At 53.7% G+C, this 24,508-nt stretch overlaps 1 protein-coding gene across 1 annotated transcript; it reads right to left on the reverse strand.

Annotated features, from left to right (window-relative positions):
• Nucleotides 1-209: 209 nt before the first annotated feature.
• Nucleotides 210-1,611, reverse strand: LOC125533942 (uncharacterized). Its single transcript, XM_087544808.1, has 2 exons — nucleotides 1,268-1,611; nucleotides 210-1,168 (listed from the first exon to the last, which is right to left on the reverse strand). The coding sequence occupies exons 1-2, from the start codon at nucleotides 1,518-1,520 to the stop codon at nucleotides 387-389; spliced, it is 1,035 nt and encodes a 344-aa protein (XP_087400934.1). The 5' UTR covers nucleotides 1,521-1,611; the 3' UTR covers nucleotides 210-386.
• Nucleotides 1,612-24,508: the final 22,897 nt, after the last annotated feature.

Raw genomic sequence — 24,508 nt, forward strand, 5'->3', positions numbered from 1 at the left:
CCTCCCACCAACGCCGGAGCACCCAATGGAGGTGAAGGGAACCCTAGGTTCACCGAGAAATGGACGTGAGTTCATCTAAACCTATTAACATATGATCTACTTTCGAAGATCTCGACGCAAGAAATGCAAAGGTGCAAAAGTTCCGAGGTGAAATTTAATCAATAGTTGAATGTAAAGTTTGATAGGATATTCTTCGTTGGTGCAACATATAGTGCAAATGGCACATACTAGTTCTTTGATGATAATATAAAGTTCCAAGTCCCACACACATCAAATTATGCCCTTTGCTTATTCATGTGAAGTACTGTACGTACTTGTCAACCGTGCATGCATGCAGACATGCACGGCCAGTACACAACAGTCGCCATATGCATGCAAGAAGCGTTTTACTTCTTGCACATGACACCCTTGCCGTCCATGCCACTGGCACAGGTGACAGCAGAGAGCTCAGATAGCACCGCGGCACCGTCGTTTCCACGGCTGACTCCATAGCGCGCCACGCTACAGTCGGCGGCGAACAGGCTGGAGGTGGTGAAGGTGGCATCTCCTCCCATGGTGGGCATGGAGGCCCTCACGTCGAAATGGTTGACGTAGTCGGAGCGGTACGTCTGTCCGACCACACCGTGGACGTCGTCCGTGAGCGCGTCGAACTTGAACGCCAGCTCGAGGTGCGCGAGGCAGTCGTCGGCGGTGACGCCGTAGCGGTGCACCCTCGAATCCTCCTCGGTGATGGGCACGGCGTTGGCCCTGACGCTGAACTTTCCGTGGAGGGCGACGAGCACGCCGTTGGCCGCCTTGGTGCGGGTCACGGACAGCTCGGGGACGCGGCTGGAGGTCCACTTGGCGCCTTCGACCAGGTCGGAGGGGAGGTACACGGGCTCGCCGTCCAGGATGATCTCTAGGTGCTCGACCGCGTCGTCCCAGGTGCCGGTCTTCCTGGCGCCGAGGTAGAGGCGGTGGCCGTCGAAGAGCACGGCGATGGCCTGGATCCAGGTGAAGTCCCGGGACATGCCGCTGTGGCCGCTCTTGCCGATGAAGTGTGCGTTGATGTGAAGGTCACGGTCGGAGACGACGCAGAAGTCGGCGTCCCTGCGTCCGTGGAAGTAGAAGGCGTTGCCGTCACCGCCTATGAACCGCGGGTCGCCGCACGCCCCCGGGGTGTTGCACACTGCACGAACGCATGAACCACAACCATTATTAGCCAACAAAATCAAGCGTTACTGTTTATAGTTGTACCTGCAGAGTTAAGACATGGTGGAGTGCTCACCGCAGACGGGTTTGCATGATTTGCAGTCGGCGTAGCAGGACTGGGGGCAGTTGGCGGGGCAGTCCATCCTCTGGTTGGAGCAGTAGGGGTTTACCCTGGGACTCTCACTGCACTTGACGCTTATCGGATTCGGCTTCGGCTTCGGGCCATTGGCATTGGGTGGCCGTGGCTTGGATTGCGCGGTGGCGGCCCCCGCGGCGGCGAGAAGGACGACAGCCGCTAAAGCCAGCACGACTCCCAGACGCCTCGCCATTGCGAACGCCCTCACGCTGTCACTAGTTACTATCACGGTGCTTTTGTTGCTGATCGATTATTGATTGATGGAAGTTGAATGGGTACGTTTGTATGCATGGCTCCTTGGCAATTTATAATTATAGGGCGATCGATCGATCGAGTTGACACCAATCTATCTTACTTGGTAAATGTCGCTTGTCTGCGCCGCTCGCTTGAAGCGGAAAAGACTTCACTTTGCGTGCATAGGTACATACGTAGCTCCTGTCTTATATACATGCAATGTAGGTATATAAGTACAGTACACTCTGTGTACTAGCGTAGCAGGTTTTCAGGGCAAGATTGCCAGGATGCATCTTAATCTTCAAGGAAAGAGGCCAACGCATGTGCTTAGCAGCCTGCTAAAGGAAGCGATCCGCAGCGTTTCGCCGTCCTTGATTACAATATATATATATATATATATATATATATATATATATATATATATATATATATATATATCGTACCCTTTTACCCTCTTTTTGTCCTATTCAATTTGTTGCATCATTCTGGGATCAAGTCAAAATTTGAGATTCTGGAAAAGCTGCCGTTGATCAAGAGGGGAGCTCTTGTTTATGCACCTAGCGATGACTATAAGCACCGAAGTGAGTCGAAAAAGCGTTATCATCATCGCCTCTCTCTTACCAGAGCCGATCAAACCTTGTTCTATTAGACAGTCAGAAAGTCATTGTGCTAAGGTCCCATGGGCTGGACTGGCACGCCAGAACACAACCGTCGTCAATGAACAAAGCGTAGATCAAAAGATCAAACTTGTAAACACACAAACGAAGACTAGATCAACACAGATCCACAAAAGGCCAACACCGATCAAACCCATGAGATCCGATGGAGACACACCTCCACATACCCTCCAACGACATTATAGACACACCATCTAGACGGGCATCGGACGTGGGAGATATTATTCGTACTAGGGGGCATCACCGCCGCCGTACAATCCAACCAAGACGTTTAACCAAACAAAAACAAGAGCAGAGAGTCCCTCCTGTCAATGGGGAGCCAGGGTCCTCCACACCTCCCCGACCCAAAGCCATCGGGTGCTTGGGGGGTGGGGGGGCGCCGACAAAAGGAGGAAAAAACCTAACTGCGTGGGAGTCACCTAATGACTACGTATTAATTAGCATAATCATTCCGTCCAATCATTGAGAGGTAAATGCAAACCTATGATTTGTTGCACTTCTATTATGTCTTAGTAGATCTGTCGGGGGTTTGGTGCGACATATGCCAACGGATGGCTTATCATGGTGGGGGCGAGTAGAACGTCGCCGGTGCCTGGAAACGGGATGAGGCGAAGAAATGCACGCCGGCGAATCTTACCCAGCTTCGGGGCTCTCCGGAGAGATAATACCCCTATTGCTGCTCTGCGGGGTCTCCGCATGATCACTATGGTCAAGTGTTTACACGGTTGCTCCTTGAGCTGTGTCTGGTGGTAGGAGAGGGCAAGGCTAGCTCTCTCCTTCTATCTGGTGTGGTATAGAACTACTGGGATCCAACCCTTTGCATGGGTGCCCTGGGGGGTTTATATAGGCCTACCCCCCCCGGGGGTACGATGGTATTAATTCGACTGGGTGCGGGCCCAGCCGTCAGTGCCTCCGACCTCCGACTTCTCCGCCGACTGCTGGGGCCCGCCGACTGGTGGGCCCCGCCGACTGGTCTGGTACGGAGCCGACAGGCCGCGTCCGCCGCGGGCGGGTCTTGCCGACTGCTGATCACTGTAGCCGTGCTCCTGATGATGCAAGCTTGGTCATGGGGTCGTGGCAACAGCCCCGTCGCCTGACGGGCGATCACTGTGGCCACTCCCCATCTCTTCTTGATTAAGGGCGCGTGGGCCCCGGGGAAGGGCTCGGCCGACTCCCCCGGGCCGACTCCCGACGGGTCCGACTGGCGGTTCTCCCGCCGTCTCCCGAGGTCTCGCTGACTGGTGGGCCCCGCTGCCTTCAGGCCATACGGACAAGCCGTCGTGGGCGCAGGACCCGGTACAGTGGTGCTGATGTCAGGGCCGGACGGGCAACAGTGCCACGCCGCAGGGAGATCTTCCCAAGTACGGCGTGCTGTAGCCATGCCTGCCCTTGGTAAGGGGCGGGGAGTGGGCTTCATTGCAGCCACGCCCCTGCCCCGTCCCCTTCGATGAGGTCATGGTTTGTTGGAGTCACCGGACGACTCCCCAAAGCCGGCTTCTCTGGAAGTCGCCCCTGGGACTCGGCCGTGGGCGGGCAGTCGACTGCCTTGCCGTAGACTCCCCAGGAGGCGGCTCTTCGCCCTGTGGTCTTGAAGGGCGCAGCCTGCCCCGATGTCTTGAAAGGTTATGGGGCTCGGGTTGGCCTACCCGTGGCCCATTACTCCGACAGTAGTCCCCGAAGCTGGTGAGGCACCGCGGATGATCGGCCGAGAAGTCTCAGCAGTTTCTCTTTTCGGGTGCTCAACACATGGTCTTGATTGACTTCTGTCGGGCTGACTAGAAGGAGTCGGACTCGCCCAACTCGGACTCACTCAATTCCGACTTGCTCGGTAGTTCGAACGTCGCGGCGGGATTTCAAGTGGCGTGCTAGCTAAGCTTCCAGGCCGCTGCCCGTTCTTGGCCTGTCACGCGAGGGCACGTGGCCAGGCCGTCCTGCCAGCCCACGCGCGTGACGGGACAGGCCCATAGGCGGGGCCCGCCACTACCGCGCCTCGGCGCCCGAGCGGATCCGCTGCAGCCCGGTGGACGGTTGGGATTCCCGTGAAGTTACTGCGCGCAGTAACTTTACGTGGATCGTGGGGGCCGTGGGGTTGCGGGCGCAGTAAATCCCCACGTCCGCCCCCTCGGCTTCGCAGCCCACGGGGCTATAAGTAGGGGGAAGAGGGGGGCACGCGCGCCCCTCCTTCCCACTACCCCTTGCTTTCTTCCTCCTCGTAGCTCCTCGCTTTCCTGCTTCCTCTTCTCTTCTTCGCTCCGCCGCACGCCCAGGCTCCGGGGAACGCTGCGGTGATAGCTCGCGATGAGTTCTTCCTCCGCTGCCGCGCCTCCCCCAGTGCGCTCCGGCACCTGGGACGGCTCCGAAGTCCACGAAGACCATATCGAGTTCCTCTGCCGGAATCGTCGGCTTCCCGGCGAAGACCGCGTGCAGGTGCGTCTTGCGCCGGAGGGGGAGATTTCCCCCGCCCCGCAGGAGGGCGAGCGGGTCATCTTCCACTCGCACTGCCTGCGCGGGCTGGGGCTGCCGGCGAGCAGCTTTTTCCGGTCGTTCATGGAGTTCTACGGCCTCCAGCCGCACCACCTCACCCCCAACACAGTGGTGCTGCTGTCCGCCTTCGTGGCTCTGTGCGAAGGCTTCCTCGGAGTCCTTCCCACCCTCGAGCTCTGGGGGGAGTTCTTCTTCTCCAAGCTCGGCACCCAGGCCGCGGGCGTGCCGGCTTAGTGCAGCGCCTTCATCGCCGTGCGAAGGACAGGAGCCGACAACCACTTCCCCTCCATCTCGCTGTTGAAGTCGGTGAAGATGTGGCAGCGGTCCTACTTCTACATCAGGAACGTCGCCACGAGGGGCGACTGGGTCAATCTGCCGGCTTTCGAAGCCGGCCCGCCGGCTGGCAGACTGCCCAACTGGTCGTACCAGGCCAGGTCGCTGATGCCTGCGGGAGCCGGCGCCATCACGCGACTCCGAGTGCTGACGCAGTCGGAGGGTCTGACTGGTCCGGACCTACTGGCCGCCTTCGTCTCGCGCCAAGTTCTCCCACTCCAAGGCCGCCCTCACATGATATGCCAGATGAGCGGGGGCCGTGACCCGAGTCGGATGTGCACCAAGGACATGCCTCACGAAGAGGTGGCCCTTATGGTGAACTACCTCTCGGACAGCAGGCTCCCGGAGGACTGGCGATTCGGCAAGGAGCCATACTCCCGCGCCAACCCCCCGCCCGTGGTGAGTCGCCTTTCTTTTCTTCCTTTGGATTGTCTTCTTCTTGCCGAGTTTTGTTCTGATCAGTCGGCTTTGGTTAGAATCCCCTTCTTCACCCACCAGCCGGCACCTCGGGGCCGGCCCGTGAGTTCGCCGCCGACCGGGCGGAGAGCGACGTCGACGACCCCGATCTGGGGGCGGAGGCTCTGGAAGACGACGCCGAGGGAGGAGGAGGGACGACAGGCGACTTCAGGCCCTCGGCTACCTTCGCCGACTGGCCTAAAGACGACGTCGAGGGAGGAGTCGCCCCTCGCCATCGGCCAGGAGCCCGCCAGCCCGGCCCGGGCTCTTCTGTCGCGTCGGGCGCTCCAGGCGGCGGGAAGAAGCGCCGGGCTGTGCCGACTTTGATCGGCAGCCGGCCGAAGAAGCCCAAGGGCTCGGCTGCGGCGACCCGGCGGGACGAGGCAGCCGCGAAGGCCATCCGCTTCCGTAAGGAAGTGAAGAAGCCGCCGTTGGTCTCTGCATAAGTATTTTGTCTTCAAAGTTTATTCTTTCTTCGTGTTTTGTCTGAGTCTCTGCTCGCCCCTCTTTCTTCAAGGCTCCCCTCTCTCTTGAGCGGGTCACCGCCGCTGCCACCATGGAGTCAGCGGAGACGCCCGCCACCACTCGGCGGATAGACCCCGCTGCCGACCTCCGGGAGGCGACGGAGCGTAATGCGCAGGAGAAGCGCAATGAAGAAGAAGCCCTCCGCCTGGAGAAGGCGGAGGCCGACAGGGCGGAGGCCGACAGGGCGGAGGCCTCTGCTAAGAAAAAACTAGCGGAGGCCGAAGCCGCCGCCGCGGCGAAGCAGCAGGCTGATGAAGCCACACGCCGCCAGTCGGCCTTGCTTGTTACCCTGCTGAACTCTGCGCCGCCGCCCCCGGAGTTCGCGGGGCAGACTGGAGAAGCCGGCGGGGAGAACCTCGTCGAGGAGAGGGAAGGCGGCGAGCCCTCTACACCGGGCGCGAACGTTCCGTCGCCGCCTCCGCCGTCGTCTGAAGGCATGCAAGGCAAGCAGCCAGCGGACCCTCCGGTGCCGCCGACCGAAGACGAGGCCGTGGTGAGGCTACTCCTCCAGGTCGGCTCGCCAGTGCGCCGTCATCTGGAGAAGGCGACTTCGGAACCCCGCCCCCTGGAAGCCGGCACCGCCAGCTCAGCGGCTCCAGACGCCGAAGCGACGAGCGCCGCACCTGTTGGGTGGGTGCGAGGAGGCGGCACAGGGCCGCTGAACCGGGCGCTCCTGGATGTCCAGGCGAAGCTCCGCGCTGAGTGCGACACCCTCCAGAGTTGCACCAAGGCATTCCTAGCGTCGCGGGCAGCCGTCCGGGTATGTTTTTTCTTGTTCCTCTCTGTGGGGGCGCGCCAGCGCGCCCACTGGGTGTAGTCCCCGCCCGAGTTTCGGGCCGGCTGCTGAGCAGGCGGCCCGGAACTCCAATTGATGAACTTCTGGGTACTAACTTTGTCTGAAATGCTTGTTGCAGGATTACCACAACCTCCGCGTCACTGCCTTCAACTGTAATGTTGAAGAGCTGGGCAAGCGGACCGCCGACTTGGCGGAGAGCCGGAGTAAGTCCTTCCCTCTTTTTTCTTCTCTACGGGGGCGCGCTAGCGCACCCGCGGGCTGTAGTCCCCGAGATTCGGGCCGATTGCTGAGTAGTCGGGCCAGATCTCCCCGGCGACTTACTTTATTGATGACTGTTGTCTTTCTTCCTTTCCTTCAGGAGCCAACGCTGCTCTTCAACAGCAGCTGAGCGAAGCCAGCTCCGCCCTGCTCGCCAAAGGGGAGGAGTGCAGCAGGGTCGCCACAGAGTGCAATCTGCTAGCCACTCAGTTGGCAGAGCAAAAGGAGCTGCTTGCGAAGTCGCAGAGGGAGGCGGAGGAGACGGAAACCGCCCTCTTGGCCGAGTTCGCGAGCGAGCGCTCCTCCTGGTCTGACAAGGAGGCGCTGCTGTCCTCCGGCTTCCACGAGATTGAAGACATCGTTGATGGTGAGTCTCTTTATTTTCTTTCTTCGAGCTGCCGACTTAGATCGTGCCGACTCCTGGTTTTTGACTTGCTTTTTCGTTTCTTCGTGTCTTTTGCAGACTTCTTCCCTAGGCAGTCGCAGGCCGCTATCCAAGCCATCGAGGCCGATCATGAAAGTCGGAGGGCGGAGGGCGCGGAGATCGCCGCCGATGCCCCCCGAACTCTTGATGAGCACATCTTGAGCATCGAGGCTCGCCTCCGGCCGGCTCACCGGATGCTGCGCCGGCTTCAGCGCATCGGCGCCCAGGCGATTTCCGCCCTTTGGCCAGATATGCAGGCTCCGCGCAGCCCCAGCATGACGGCCAACTGGTTGGAGGTCGCGGGTGGTCGCCTCGAGGCCTCGAAGGGCTCTTCGGCCCGGGCTGGAGCGCGCCGGGCCTTGGAGTTCGTCAAGGCATGGTACCCGGGGCTGGATCTAGACCGGTTGGCCATGCTTCGGTCGAAGGCCCAGCCGGAGCTGGCGGCTGCGGAAGACGCCCTCGTCAAGCGTGCTGCGGCGATCACCGAGTACACCGACACGAGCATCTTCATCCCCGAGCGGTCTGAAGACGGCAAGGAGGTACCGCCGGAGTGGTTTGGGATGAACCCAGACTACGGCGAAGACTCGGCGGAGGTGATTGGCTCCAGCATCGAGGAGGAGGACGAGGCGGAGGATGAGGGCGAGGCGGAGGCACCAGAAGACGGAGCAGACGGCCAGCCTCAGCCCGACCGCGCCTCCACCAACGAGCCGCGTGCGACTGACCCGACTGCTTCCGGAGGCGATCAAGCCGAGACTAGCCGGCCGACCGCCCCAACGCCTGACGCTGGCGCCTCCTCCGACCCCCGAATCCGTCTGCCGCCTCCTAAGCTGCCGCTGTGTCTTTTGTTTTATCTGCTTTAGTAGTCTGTTGAAGAACTTGTTAATTCGCACAATTCCACCTGCGGGGTGTATTTTGAACCTCTACTCGTCAATTCGGCCAAGGGCCTATGTTATATATATATATATATATATATATATATATATATATATATATCGTTTCTTGCTCATTGTTCTTTTGGCTGTTTTCCTTTGCCGCTTTCTCTTAGTTGCCTGCCTTGCCAATCGGACAGCCGCTCTGCGGACTGTTGCTGGATCAAGTGCTAGGCTACTTTGGGAAAGCAAGTACTTAGCCGATTTCAAGATTGTTTGAGCAAGTTGGATAGAAAACGACAATCCGACTGTCCGAGAGTCGGTTTGTGAGAAAGGCTGGAAGCCGTCTTGAGCTATGTTTTACGCTTTGAGTCCTTAGCCATTTTTCGTGCGAACACCCATTCTACCTTACCTCTGCCCACCGTACAGTCGCTCTGCGAGCTGCGGCTTCTGACAGAAGACGGCTTAGGTGTTACACACTACTTGTCCGGCTGCAGGAAGCATTTCATAGTGCAAGGCGGCAAGTCCCCGGGCCGACTTGTCGAGCCCGGTGCCAAGCGGCATGACAAAGAGTAACATACTTGTAGGCATAATTTTTATCATACAGACAAAAGAGGGCAGTCCCCGAGCTCGTCTCGGGGGGCCGAAGTCTTGATACTTTAATACAAAAGGTAGCGTGGTACATACTGCATCAACTGTAAAATCTTCGGAGAAGATTTGCATTCCATGGCCGCTCTGTCTCCTTGCCGGAGTCGTCCCTCTTGCGTGCTCGGGGCTTCTGATCGTCGATCAGGTAGTAGGAATCGTTGCCTAGTACTTTGCTGATGATGAAAGGGCCTTCCCAAGGCGGCGACAACTTGTGCTGGCCGGCTGTTCGCTGGATCAGCCGGAGCACAAGGTCTCCTTCTTGGAAAGATCTTGGCCTGACCTTCCTGTTGTGGTATCGACGCAGGATCTGCTGGTAGATGCTGGACCGGCTGAGTGCCAACAGTCGGCCCTCTTCCAGCAAATCGACGTCGTCTTGTCGTGCTTCTTCTGCTTCCTCCTCGGTGTACATGGTGACTCGTGGGGAGTCGAACTCTATGTCCGTTGGGATGACGGCTTCGGCACCGTAGACGAGGAAGAAGGGCGTGAAGCCGGTTGACTTGTTTGGAGTCGTGCGCAGACTCCAGAGGATGGCTAGCAGCTTGTCGAGCCAGCAGCCAGCCGAGCACTCCAGAGGCTCGATCAACCGAGGCTTGATGCCGGACAGGATGAGGCCGTTTGCTCGCTCCACTTGGCCGTTTGACTGCAGGTGGGCGACGGATGCTAGGTCCAGTCGGATGCCCTGTGTTGCGCAGAAACGGGCCAAGGCGCCTTTGGCAAAATTTGTGCCGTTGTCGGTGATGATGCTGTGTGGTATGTCGTACCGAATTGTGATATCGGTGATGAAGGTCACGGCAGTCGGACCGTTCAGTTTCTTAATTGGCTTCACTTCCACCCACTTGGTGAACTTGTCCACTGCGACAAGTAGGTGAGTTAGACCACCTCGTGTTGTCTTGAATGGTCCCACCATGTCTAGACCCCAAACTACGAAAGGCCAAGCAATGGGGATGGTCTTGAGCGCGGAAGCCGGCTGGTGCGGCTTGGAGCTGAACTTCTGGCACCCTTTGCATTTTTGGACCAACTCCTTGGCCTCTTCCAAGGCAGTTGGCCAAAAGAAACCGTGCCGAAAAGCTTTGGCGACGAGTGCTCTTGAAGCCGCATGGTGGCCGCATTCGCCTTGATGGATGTCTTTAAGGATTGCCTGGCCTTGCTCTGGCTCTACGTAGCGCTGGTAGACACCAGTGACGCTGCGCCTGACCAGTTCTCTGTTGATTATGGTATAGGTTGCCGCCCGGCGTTGTACTTCCGAGCTGAGGTCTCATCAGTTGTTAGCTCTTTGTTCACCAGGAATTTGAGGATGGGCTGGGCCCATGAGGGTGCTGCTATTTCTTTGACTACCAGAACTGCGACTTGGACGAAGGCGGCTGGGCTGGGAGGCGGCGGGCTGGAGTCAACAGCCGCTTGCTAGGCTGATGAAGTCCCCAGGCCGACTGGCGCGGTCCTTGGGCCGAGTTCTGGAATCTTTGAGTCCGTCACCGCAGTCCCCGGGTCGGGCTCGACTGTGGCAGCTTTGGAGTCGCCCGCCAAAGTCCCCGTTCCGACTGCCGGAACTCTGGAGTCGGATCCGCCGTCTTCGGGAGGAGCCGGCACAAAAATGGAGTCTGATTCTGGTGAAGGCTTGACAGACCGCTTGAGGAGGCGTTGAAGGGCGGCGCTAGATGGTATTGCTTGGCGGGTAGAGCCGATTCGTGCCAAAGCGTCTGCTTGGTCGTTGTCGTTTCTTGGCACATGGAGGAACTCGCGCCCTTTGAAATACCCGCTGAGTTGCTGCACGAGGAAACGGTAGCTCGCCATGTTTGCGTCTTTTGCGTCCCAGTCGCCAGATGACTGCTAGACCACTAAGTCCGAGTCGCCATAACACAGGATCCGGCGGATGCCAAGTTCTTTGGCAAGCCGGAGCCCTTGAATGAGCGCCTCATACTCGGCCACGTTGTTGGAGGCGGCAAAATGGATTTGCAGTGCGTATTTGAGCTTGTCGCCTTTGGGAGAGGTGAGGACGACGCCGGCTCCCAAGCCGGTGCGCATCTTGGAGCCGTCGAAGTGCATCCGCCAATGGGTGGAGTCGGGCGCTGGAGGCAGGTTCTGGGTCTCGGCCCAGTCGATGAGGAAGTCGGCCAGTGCTTGTGATTTGAGAGCGGTGCGGGGCTGGTAGTAGATGGTGTAAGGAGCCAGCTCTATGGCCCACTTGGCCACTCGACCAGAGGCATCTCGGCAAGTGGAGCCGTGCAGACCACCGTGATTGGATGCTCTTGAAAGTAAGGCTTCAATTTCTTGGCAGCAAAGTGCACGCCATAGCACATCTTCTAGTAGTGGGAGTAGTTCTGCTTGGAGGTCGACAGTACCTCGCTCAGGTAATATACTGGTCTCTGGACAGGTATCGCCTTGCCTTCCTCCTTGCGCTCTACTACAATGACTGTGCTGACTACTCGGCTGGTGGTGGCGATGTACAGGAGCATAGGTTCCTTGGGAGTCGGAGCCACCAGGACGGGTGGAGTAGTCAGCATCTTCTTCAACTGGTGGAAAGCTTCGTCCGCCTTATGGTTCCACTCGAAAAAAGTGGTCTTCTTCATGAGTTGGTATAAGGGGAGAGCTTTCTCGCCCAGCCGACTGATGAATCGGCTGATGGACGCCAAGCAGCCGGTGAACTTCTGCACATCCAGCAGTCGGCTAGGTACCTCCATTCTCTCGATGGCCTTGATTTTTACTGGGTTGCATTCTATGCCGCGTTCAGAGACCAGGAAACCTAGCGGCTGGCCAGCTGGTACTCCGAAGACACACTTCTCGGGGTTAAGCTTGATCTGGAACCGGCGCAGGTTCTCAAAGGTCTCCTTGAGGTCTTCCAGCAATGTTCCTCGCTTTTCCGTCTTCACCACCACGTCGTCCACATAAACGTGGGCGTTCCTGCCGAGCTGCTTGAGGAGGCACTTCTGCATGCAACGCTGAAAGGTGGCGCCGGCATTCCTCAAGCCGAACGTCATGGTGAGGTAGCAGAATGCTCCAAATGGCGTGATGAAGGCGGTCTTCAATCTGTCAGCCGGGTTTAGCTTGATCTGGTGATATCCTGAGTACGCATCCAAGAAACTCAACAGCTCGCATCCGGCTGTGGAGTCTATCACCTGATCAATTCTCGGCAGAGCAAACGGGTCCTTGGGGCAGGCCTTGTTGAGGCTCGTGTAGTCAATACACATTCGCCATTGCTTGTTCTTCTTTAGCACCAGGACCGGATTTGCCAGCCACTCCGGGAAGAAAACTTCCATAATGAAGCCGGCTGCTAGGAGTCGGGCTATCTCTTCTCCGACAACTCTTCTCTTCTCTTCTGATAAGCGGCGCAGGGGCTGCCTGACCGGCTTCGCATCAGATCGGACGTGTAACTTGTGCTCGGCGAAATCCGTCGGTACACCTGGCATGTCCTTGGGAGACCATGCGAAGATGTCCCGATTCTCACGGAGGAAATCGACGAGCTCGTCTTCCTATTTGCTGTCGAGGTTTGCACCTATGACGGCGTACCTCTCTGGGTGCTCCGGATCCAAGGGTATCTTCTTTGTCTCTTTGGCCGGCTTGAACGAACCTTCGGCTTCGGACTCTTTCGGGTCGGGCGATATCTCCGGCTGCTTGCCGGCCATCGCCACAACTCGCTCAAGGAGTCGCTTCTCGGCTGCAATCACCAGGGACTCGGCCAGCCGACTGCTCTCGGCCGCGCAAGAGGACGACTTCCGGTAGTCGCCGGCCACAGTCAAAATTCCCCTGGAACTAGGCATCTTCATCTTGAGGTAGGCGTAGTGGGGGACCACCATGAACTTGGCCAAGGCAGGTCGGCCAAGTAGCGCATGGTATGGGATCTCAAGGTCCACTACCTCAAACCAAACAGACTCTCTTCGGAAGTGATCTTTGTCCCCAAAGAGGACGTCAATCAGGATCTTGCCGATTGGTGAGCAGGAAAGCCCAGGAACAATGCCGTGGAACACAGTCCGGCTGTTCTGAAGCTATCTCTGCTTGATTCCTAACTTCTCCATGGTGTCCTTGTACAGGATGTTGATGCTGCTGCCCCCATCTATCAGAACTCGCGAGAAACGCGTGGCCTGTTTGTCCATGGCAAAGGTGGCGTCCAGGACCAAGGCGTAGGAGCCCGGACTCGGCATCACTTCTGGGTGGTCAGCCCTGCTCCAGCTGATGGGCCTCTCAGACCAGTGCATGAACTCTGGCGTCTCTGAGGCTACTGCGTTCACCTCTTGTCGCTACAGCCGCCTGCTGCGTCGATCATCAGCCACACTGGTGAACACCACGTAGGCTCCGTGCTCTTCGGGGTATTCGTCTTGTACTACACCGACTGGCCTGGCTGCTGGGGCGGAGGCGGAGGCGGCTGCCCAGCAGGCGGGGGTGGCAGGAGGCCATCTCCCTTGGCGATCCTGGTGAGCCAGTGGCACTTCCGGGTGGTGTGATTCGACGGCTTCGCGCCGCTATGGAACTTGCAAGGTCCATCCAAGGTCTGCTCGTAGGAGAAGGCCGGCAACCAGTTCGGCTTGCCGCCTTTCTGTCGCTTGGGCGGAGGCTGCTCTTCTGGCTGCTGGGCTTCAACGGTCGCGACCTGCCGGCTGCGGGGCCTTGCGCTTGTTGTTGCCCTGCTGTTGTCGCCGGCCGGTGTCTGCCGCCGGAGTTCTTGGAGCCTGAGGAGCTACTTTGCCAGTCGTGCTGATTTGAATTTCCGTCTTCATGGAGGAGTCGGCCGTAGCGTACTTGTCCTCTATGATCAGCAGCTCGTCGAGGGTTTCTGGCTCGTTGTAGAGGAGCTTGTGCTTGAGGAGGGTGCCTTCTCAGCACCCGGCTGTGAAGTACTCGATGGCCTGCACCTCATGCACGCCCTCGCAGGAGTTCCAGAGCTCAGCCCAACGCGTGAGGTAGTCGCGAGTCGACTCGTCAGGACCTTGCACGCACAAGGAGAGCTGACGAGGCTTGGGAGGACGCTTGTACGTGCTGGTGAAGTTGCGGACGAACGCTTCAGTGAAGTCGACCCAGCTATTGATGCTGCGGGGCTTTAGGCTGTTCAGCCATGTCCGGGCAGTGCCCTGGAGCATGAGCGGAACGTACTTTACGGCGACACGCTTGTTGCCGTTTGCTATGCTGACAGCCGTGGAGTAGTCGACTAGCCAGTCTTCTGGCTTCACGGAGCCAGTATACTTGGGCGTGTCTCTTGGGAGCGTGAACCCTCTGGGGAAGGGCTCGTCCCGAATGCGGGGCCCGAAACAAGGCGGACCCAGCTCGTCTTCTTCTTCCAGCGCCAGGGACCGGTGAAGTTGGTCGATCAGGTGGCGGGCGTCATTCTCTCCAACTCCCTCTCGGCGGCCAAGGTGGTCACCGAGAGTCGGATGGTCAACAGGCAGCGGGGAGACTCGCCTCTCCTTGCGGGGAGGGGGAGGCGGACAGTCGTCCCGTCGTTCCACTGCTCTCGGGCGGCCATCTCGGTCGCGCTCTATGGTAATCCGAGTCCGACTGTGGCTGACAGCCGGTTCCTTGTCCTTCCTACCTCGGGCACCGCCAGTCGGCGTCCGAGACGTCGCGCCTTGATCTCGGTGCGGGTCGTTGTTTGGCCGCTGCGGCGCCTCCGTGTGGCAGCTGGCCTCGTTCTGCGCGGTGGCCGCGTCAAGGAGCCGCTGGACTCGCTCCATCATGAGGCGGCACTCTTCGCCCTCAAAATTGTCCAGCTCATCCGCCGCTGCCCGGGCGGCTCGGATGTTCTCCTCTGGTGTGGCATACACGGGGCGGCTAGCCCCAAACAGGCTGGCGATGGCTATGCCGCGCAGCTGAACCGCGCCAAGGCGGCTGGGCCCTGCCGGGGCCGGCGAGCCGCCAACAGCGTGATCCATCTCCCGTTGGTAAGCTTCTGACAAGCGTCTCATGCTGGCTAGCTTCTTCGCGCCTTCAACAAGCTGAAGGCGGCGCGCTTCTAACGTCTCTGCTCAGCATCTTCCGGAATGGGCGCAGCTAGGTCTTGCAGCGCCGCGCCGAGTGAGTCGGGCGCCCTTCCACCAGGGAACTCGTCATGACTGATGACCAGCACCTCAGTGACGGTGTTTCCATCGCTCTTCGCGTGGGGGAGAGGTTCATCGTAGACCACCATGTTGGTGGGGAACGCGTCGACCGACGCGGTGTCGGAGTCGACCAGCATCGGGTCGGTGGAGCCTACGGACTCCAAGTCTACGGCGGGCTCGCCGGAAACGTGGAGTTGATCGAGGAGGCCCGCGAGGAGGTTTTCGGGGCCGCCTGCGCCTGCGTCGGACGCAGGTTCGTCGGAGAGGCGGACCTCGCCGACAAGTTCGGCCAAGGAGCTGGCTGCACATGCGATCTCAACGCCGCACAGCGTGTCAATGCAAACTTCGTCTGGCGTGCTTGGCTGGCTGCGCTCGCCAGGGAGGAAAAGGGTTCCCGTCCAGAACAGATCTCCGGACGGCGGTGCACCAGGCCCCACGGTGGGCGCCAAATGTCGGGGGTTTCGTGCGACATATGCCAACGGATGGCTTATCATGGTGGGGGCGAGTAGAACATCGCCGGTGCCTGGAAACAGGATGAGGCGAAGACATGCATGCCGGCGAATCTTACCCAGCTTCGGGGCTCTCCGGGGAGATAATACCCCTACTGCTGCTCTGCGGGGTCTCCGCATGATCACTATGGTCAAGTGTTTACACGGTTGCTCGTTGAGCTGTGTCTGGTGGTAGGAGAGGGCAAGGCTAGCTCTCTCCTTCTATCTGGTATGGTATAGAACTACTGGGATCCAACCCTTTGCATCGGTGCCCTGGGGGTTTATATAGGCCTACCCCTCAGGGGTACAATGGTAATTCGACTGGGCGCGGGCCCAGCCGTCAGTGCCTCCGACCTCCGACTTCTCCGCCGACTGCTGGGGCCCGCTGACTGGTGGGCCCGCCGACTGGTCTGGTACGGAGCCGACAGGCCGCGTCCGCCGCGGGCGGGTCTTGCCGACTGCTGATCACTGTAGCCGTGCTCCTGATGACGCAAGCTTGGTCATGGGGTCGTGGCAACAGCCCCGCCGCCTGGCGGGCGATCACTGTGGCCACTCCCCATCTCTTCTTGATTAATGGCGCGTGGGCCCCGGGGGAGGGCTCGGCCGACTCCCCCGGGCCGACTCCCGACGGGTCCGATTGGCGGTTCTCCCGCCATCTCCCGAGGTCTCGTTGACTGGTGGGCCCCGCTGCCTCCAGGCCGTACAGACAAGCCGTCGTGGGCGCAGGACCCGGTACAGTGGTGCTGATGTCAGGGCCGGACGGGCAACAGTGCCACGCCGCAGGGAGATCTTCCCAAGTACGGCGTGCAGTAGCCATGCCTGCCCTTGGTAAGGGGCGGGGAGTGGGCTTCATTGCAGCCACGCCCCTGCCCCATCCCCTTCGATGAGGTCATGGTTTTTTGGAGTCGCCGGCCGACTCCCCAAAGCCGGCTTCTCTGGAAGTCGCCCCTGGGACTCGGCCGTGAGCGGGCAGTCGACCGCCTTGCCGTAGACTCCCCAGGAGGCGGCTCTTCGCCCTGTGGTCTTGAGGGGCGCAGCCTGCCCCGATGTCTTGAAAGGTTATGGGGCTCGGGTTGGCCTACCCGTGGCCCAGTACTCCGACAAGATCTCTTTCCGTCCTATGGTGATTGGTGATTTTTTTAAGATTGATTTGAATTGCATGTTAAGAACTTATGATATGTTGCTATCCTTGGTGCCCAATATATGAGCGCACATGTATGTGGACCATACTTTAGAGTTAGTAGTATGTCGAGATAACTATCCATAGGGCAGCCAGAGTGAAAAATGTTAACGAGTATAAGTATAGGAGTTGATGCATATGGTTGGGTTTTACCTTAATAAATTATTAGTTTTTGTGGATGTTGGCTAAGGGCATCTCAAATGCTGACCCGCAAACCGTACACTGCATCTGTCCGCAGACAGAAAGGGACTAGAACCCGGACATGGATGCAGGAGCCTGCCATCCAATGATTTGCACTATATTTTTGCCAATTATAAGGGGAATTTCAAATTCAAATACGCCTGATTCATAGTGCACGCCAGATCACACCAGTGCTGGGACGCATCATCGGCCGATCACAACCAAAAATAGGCAAGAATGCTTAGTTTTACATGCCCGACCATATAAAAATAACATCAGTCCAGCAGTCCACGCAAAAGATTGGACTTTCTACCCCGTCGGACTGGCAATCCGAGGCTCCACGCTCATTCTGTCGTCGCCGATGTGTAGGCCGCCTCCGAGTCCTCTTGCTCCACCCTCTCCAGCTCATCCTTCTGCCGCTGCAACATCTTGAAACAGGCGGCTTGCATGGTCATTCTCGCTACAAATTATCCACACAACAATGCATGTCTGACTACAAATGATCTACACAATAATGCATACATTTCCGACTACAGATGATCTACACAATAATGCATTTCCGGCTACAAATGATCTACACAACAATGCATACATATCCGGCTACAAATGATCAATAAAAGTATGCATATCCGGCTAGAGAAGATCTACACAACAATGCACACATATCCAGCTACAAAAGGTCTACACAATAGTGCATATACATATCTGGCTAGAAATGATAAAAAAACTATGCATATCCGCTACAAATGATTTACAAAACAATGCATACTGAAAACACATGTCAAACTCTGATGAATTTGACGAAGATCAGAGTGAGGAAATAGAAACACAAGGAAACTATTTCATCATAGTAGCAGAAAGCATGCATACGAGATACATATGTGAAGAACATGAAATCATACATGCACACAAGCATGAAGAAGATGAACTGAAGAAATGAAAGAAAGCATAATGAAAGTCTTTAGTTCAAATTCTTCAGAAGGTAGATCACAAATACTTCAGCGCGGAATAATGTGAAGGTAAGGGTGAGGAATTGAAAACTAGGTAGGCTCGGTGATGACACAACAATTTGATAGACATGTTCCAGTTGCCATATCAACCGTACGTCTTGTTGAGGTGGCTGAGATGAACTCAGAGGACACTTAGTCCTCACTGTATTCCTCTTGAGCCAAGGTCACTTAGACCTCGCCCAATCACTCATGGTAATTCTTCAAGATAAACTTCCAAAACCTTCATGGTAATGGAAGACAAACTTGTTCACTGGCGCACCACATTGACTCTTGGGTGCTCAGAACATGACGCCTAACCATCTGGGCTAATGCCAGTCTTCAAAGGTAATAGACATCGGATCACACAGATCAATCTCTTCAGTGATGCTCAATCACTCTAGCTCTGGTTGGGTGTTTCCTCACTTAGGATTCTCTCAAGGTCGTCAAAGGATGGGTTGCTCTCAAATGACAAGTGTCAAGTTCTTTCTAGAGCAGCCAACCAACAAGTGGTTGTGGGGGGTGGCTATTTATAGCATGGGGCAACCCAACATGAATTTTCATAAATGCCCTTCTTACACATGACCATTGTCAGGATAAGGATCCACTCAACAGCTGGCACACAACGCAGCAACGGTCGGAAAATTGAACTCTCAATTTTGTCGGGGCACTCAATTTCCCCACGATAGGCAGATCGCACTAGTGAAATCATAACTCCTTAGCCTGACCAAATTTGTCAGCGACCAGATGAACTTCATCACTACCACTAGCAAATTCGTCAGTTGTACCGGAGATTTCCAAATACTTCACTCAAAGCGGCTTTTATGTATAGGTTTGAGCATCACTTTGGAAATGTGAACTATGATTCACCTATACCCCCTTCAAAAGTACGGTTTTTCCTATGACTCAAAATAAGAAGAAAGAAACTGCAAAAACAAAAGTCTTCAAGCTTCAAAGTCTTCACATCAATTTCTTCAATTGTTGTACCAATTTCATCACCAAGTTCTTCACTTGAAGAAAGACATTTTTAGGGGTCATCTTCCATGGGTTAAACCAAATCTTCAGGGACTATAACTCATGTGTACACTCGCAAACACATTAGTCCCTCAACCCATTTGTCTTCAATACTCCAAAACCACTAAGGGGGCACTTGATGCACTTACAATCTCCCCTTGTTTGGTGATTGATGACAAATTGGTTAGGTTTTCAACGGGAGTAAATAATGGAAGTGTAAGTACTGAGTATGAAGAAATTGCTTATAATATATTGAGGAACTCCCCCTTGTTGAAAACCGCTTGTCATTTCCTTCTGATCATCGTTGGGTTCGACACTTTTACTTATCAAAAGGACTAGGATAGATCCCTTATACTTGTGGGTCATCAGGTCCCGAAGTGATGGATATACAAGGGAGATATAATAAAAACTTTCATATAGATCATTGGATATGATAAACTTGATTCCTTGCAATAGTTTTACGATATGGAGATAGTAATATGTGAGTCATGTTGGTGAGTAATTATGCTTTAGTAAGAATATTGGTGTTAAGGTTTGTGATTACGTATGTATGCACATAAAGTCAATAGTTATACAACGAAGTTATATCCTTCTCAACCTATTTGCTAGCTTGACTTGTACTAAGCGGGAATGCTGCTTATGCATCCTAATCCTTAAACCAAAGTTGTGCCAAATGAGTCCATCATACCTACCTATATGCGGTACTTCCATGCCGTTCTAAGTAAATTAGCATGTGCCAACTCTAATTTTTCAAAATGAATTTCCGTTTTGTGTGCCCGTACCGCTCATGAAGCAGTAGGGGTGGCCAATATTTTCCATGCTAGGTATTTTATTCTCACGATTAGTGTTTATTCACGTGTCATTGCACGAGAGTGTGGCAGGTAATAGGGATGCCCGGTCCCCAAATGAAAAATAATAATATGATGATAATAATAAATTCCTTGTAAAGTGTTGCTATGGAAGGCACCCGTGGATATGGCTAGCCATGGATTGTGAAAGAATGGTGGAAAGTAAATAAACTTTATTTTCTGTTTGGGAACCACCTATGATTTGTCTAGCATGGAAGATATTTGGAATTCTTGGTCGTTTTCATTGATAGGAAAAGCATGCCTCTGAAAGTAATTTTATCTTAAATTTAAGATTTGAGCTCTAGCACCTCTGCAAATCTCTGCTTCCCTCTGCGAAGGGACTATCCATTTACTTTTATGCAATTTCTTTTTTATTTGAGTCTCCATCTTCTCTTATAAAGCACCAACTAGGGAACACTATCGTCATACTTGTGTATTGGATGTAGCTAATATTTGAGTGTGTTTCATGAATGGATCAATGACTAAGCATAATGGGCTAGGGATAGCTTTGTTTAGCATTTATATTTTGAAAGACATGGTTGCTTGTTGATATGCTTGAGTATTGCTGTTTTCATGTCAAATTATAGACTATTGCTTTGAATCATCCAAGTCCAAATATCCATCCTACAAAGAAAAGAATATATGATGAATATGTTAGGTAGCATTCCACATCAATTTTTTTTTCTTTATCATTTACCTACTCGAGGACGAGCATGAATTAAGCTTGGGGATGCTTGATACGTCTCCAACGTATCTATAATTTTTTATTGTTCCATGCTCTTATATTATCAATGTTGGATGTTTTATATACACTTTCAATCAAAAATATATCATTTTTTGGGACTAACCTATTAACTTAGTGCCTGTAAGTGCATCTAGTGCCACCCCTAGTTAGTTTTGGAGTATTGACGACAAACCTAGTTGAGGGACTAATGTGTTGGTGAGAATTGCAGGAAAACACAGGTAGAAGTCCCTCATTGATTCGGTTTTACTACCAGAGATGACCCCTAAAAATGTATGAAGACATTGAAGACAAAGGTGGTATATGAAGATATTCACATTGAAGACTATGACAAAAGAAGACACGTTATGAAGCTTATGGAGCTCGAAGACCTAGATCTTTCGTAGTTCTTTTTCTTTTGTGTTGAGTCATAGGAACCACCGTACTGTTAAGTGGGGTCCAGGAGAACCAGTCAGAATGACTGAAGTGATGCCTAAACAAAAAACCTATGTCTTCGAGCGAAGACAATGAGAGCGAATCTTGTCCAGAGCCGGACAAGTCAGCTTTGCTTGTAGCCCAAGTAAAGTTGCCATGAGAGTTTGAAATCTGACCCTTGAGACACGTGTCAGTTCCTTAGTGACCCAGGGTCATTTCGGACAAATCAGGTCGGGTTGCCAAGTGGCTATAAATAGCTCACCCCTACAACCATAAATGGTTAGCTACTCAGATTTCAGTGCACGGCTTTTGTCGTTTGAGAGCAACCCACCTCGAAGCCTTTGAGAGAAAATTCCTAGTGAGGAGAAAAGCCCTAACCACCCAAAGCCAGAGAACATTGGGCATCACTTAAGTCTTCTTGTCTGTGTGATCTGAAGACTTATTACACTTGAGGACTGTGAATCCTCCAGACGGTTAGGCGTCGCGTTCAGAGAGTCCAAGAGACATTGTGGATTGCCAGTGAACGAAGTTTGTGAAGGTTTGGGAGTCTACCTTGAAGACTTACCAGAGTGATTGGGCGAGGACTAAGTGACCTTAGCTCAAGGAGAATATGGTGAGGACTTGGTGTCTTGAGCTACGTGTTCAGGACTGGGTGTCCGGGACTGTGTGTCCTAAGGTTTAAATACCTAGCCGCTCCAACCAGACGTACAGTTGTCACAGCAACTGGAACTGGTCCAACACATCATTGTCTTCAACGAGTCACTGGTTTCATCTTCACTTCCTTATTCTTACTGTTACTCATTGTGAAGCCATTGCATGCTTGCTCTATCTTTTGTCTTCACAACGTGAATGTCTGATCTGTTGGCTTCATAACTTCTTCCTACCTGATCCTTATTACACTGCAGCTGTTTGTCTTTGTGCTTTCACTCTATTGAATACTTGACCATGGCTTGCCTAGTGTAATCTAACTTCCGCTGCATAGTAATAGGCAAAATCTTCACTGTTTGTCTTCATAACTCCCACGTTTTGAAGACTTTCATAAAAATCGCCTATTCACCCCCCCCCCCTCTAGTCGATATAACGCACTTTCAATTGGTATCAGAGCAAGGTGCTCCCTTGTTCTGTGTGATTCGGTTTAACCACCTGGAGTTTTAGCTATGTCGACTGCAGGGATAATCAAAGTCTCTGCTGCGTGCCCCGTCTTCGATGGAACTGAATATCCCTACTAGAAGAATAAGATGCGCATGCATCTTGAAGCCATTGACGTCGACCTATGGTATGTCGTCGAGAACGGCGTTCCCAAGGCTGGAGAAGGTGTCACTGCTGCTGATGTCAAGAAGTTCACTCAACTGGACTCTACTACCAAAAATATCATCTGTGGTCATTTGACAAAAGGACAGTATGGCCGTGTGAGTGCCTTGAAGACATCCAAGCTGGTCTGGGACTGGCTCTCCAAGGTCAATGAAGGCGTCTCAACCCAGAGAGATCAGAGAATCAGCGTTCTTCGCAACCTCTTCAACCGCTTCAAGAGAAATGACAATGAGAATGTCCAGCACACATTTGACCGGCTCACTGACATCACAAATGAGCTTCAAGCCCTCGGCGCCACTGAGACCACCAAACATGAAATCGTCAAGACGCTGCTGAGATCACTTGATAGCTCGTTTGACATCCTAGCCCTGATGATTCAAGAACGTCCTGATTTCAAGACACTCGATCCATCTGACATACTTGAGAGGCTCAACACACATGAGTTTCAGCTTTCTGAGAAAAGAGATATCTACGGTCCAAACTATGGGCGAACTCGTGCCTTGAAGGCAAAAGCTGTTTCCTCATCTGAAGAAGAATCTGACAGCAGTTCTGATGATCTTGAAGACATTGGAAGGGAACTTGCAATGCTAGTGAAGAAGTTCCAAAAATTCACCAAGAAGAAAGGCTTCAGAAAATCTTCACGATCAAGCTCAAGGAATGATGAAGCTTCTGCTCATGACTACAAGAAGAAAACATGTCACAAGTGCAAGAAAACTGGACACTTCATCTCTGAGTGTCCACAGTGGGACAATGAGAACAGAAGGAAGAAGAAGAGCAAGGAATATGATTCTGACGACAAGAAGAAGAAAAATACTCAAAGTCTTCTTCCAAGTCTTCCTCAAAGTCTTCATCACACAAGAAGAGCTCATCTGGCAAGGCACGTGCGTTTGTTGGCAAGGAAATGGATTCAGAGGAGGAGTCCGCTTCTGAGGAGGCAGAGGTGGAATCTGAGGAGGAGTCTGATTCTGGCATTGCGAGTCTGGCTACAGCATACGTCGCCAAGTCCATCTTCAACACTGAAGACAATGACTTCATCACCGACACTGATGCAAATGACAAGAACGACTCCACTCCTACCTACTGCTTTATGGCACACGGTGCCAAGGTAAACACACGCACTACTCGCTATCAAACATCTAGTGACGATGACTCTGACTGTGATTCAAAACCCAGCTACAAAACACTTGCTAAAATTGCAACTGAACAACAGAAAGCTATGGAACATATTCAAAAACTGTTAGACAGAAGCGATGATCTATTGGGTGCTGAAATGACTCGATCTGAATCCTTAATTGAAGACATAAAAAATCTTCACGTTAAGTATCAGGAACTTGAGGATCGTCTTGATACTCTCTCAACAACTCATGAAAAGCTTTCCTATGATTATCTTCAAAGGAAGCAAGAACTTGAGAAATTGAGAGCGGCTCATGAAGATCTTCAAAAGGAAAACGAGTCACTTCGCGTCGAACAGATCAGTTCCGCTCAGGAAGGATTTGAACCACCATGTCTTAAATGTATTGAGCGTGATAATGCTACTTCTGTTGCTGAATGTTCCACTGCTACTGCTGTTGCAATATCTTCAACTGTTGATGTGGTAACTAACCCCTCTGCTGAGGATACCACTGCTATTGCTGATGAGAATGCTAGGTTGAAGACATTACTTGAAACAGGGATGTACAAAAGTCTTAAAGGACATCAGACATTATGTGATGTCCTCAAGAAGCAGATTCTGAACCGAAACCCTAGGAAAGAGGGTGTTGGGTTCGTAAGGAAAATAAATGCAGATGGCTCTTACTGGAAACCTGAGCAGTACCCCAAAACCACATGGGTTGCTGCAAAGGAACCTTCAGTAGATCCATCCAATTTATCTGGCTTCACATGTGCTAACCCCATTACTATTGATGAATCCTTTGATGCAAACTATAAACTGTTTAAGAATCAGAATGGTGAAGTGTTTGCCAGGTACATTGGTACTAACTACAGGAATGGACCGCCTATGAAGAAGATCTGGGTTCCGAAAAAGTGTCTGGAAAGTCTTCCTGTGAATGTCTTCATGACACCTCACTTGAAGAAGACAAACCTCAGACCAAAGGCTTCATACGGTCCAAAGGCTTCATACAAACAGAGGACTCACCTGAGTCACACTAACGCAAATGTTTTGCAGGGAAACCATACTCAGGCATATGAATATGAGAGCGGGTCATCGAACCGTCATGTTCATATGACCAAAAATTATTCTGCTTATCCCTATGAGTATTATTGTCCACCTGCAAGACTGTTTGCTAAGGCTT

The sequence above is a fragment of the Triticum urartu genome, chromosome 2A (assembly GCF_056163025.1).
Source record: "Triticum urartu cultivar PI428250 chromosome 2A, HENAU_Tu73, whole genome shotgun sequence".
NCBI lineage: Eukaryota > Viridiplantae > Streptophyta > Magnoliopsida > Poales > Poaceae > Triticum > Triticum urartu.

Bases quoted from the DNA above. Each gene is read 5' to 3' on its own strand.
- LOC125533942 (XM_087544808.1), bottom strand. From the start codon at position 1,520: ATGGCGAGGCGTCTGGGAGTCGTGCTGGCTTTAGCGGCTGTCGTCCTT. The intron at 1,169-1,267 runs GTGAGCACTCCA...GCGTTCGTGCAG, and splicing joins ATCATGCAAACCCGTCTGCG to TGTGCAACACCCCGGGGGCG.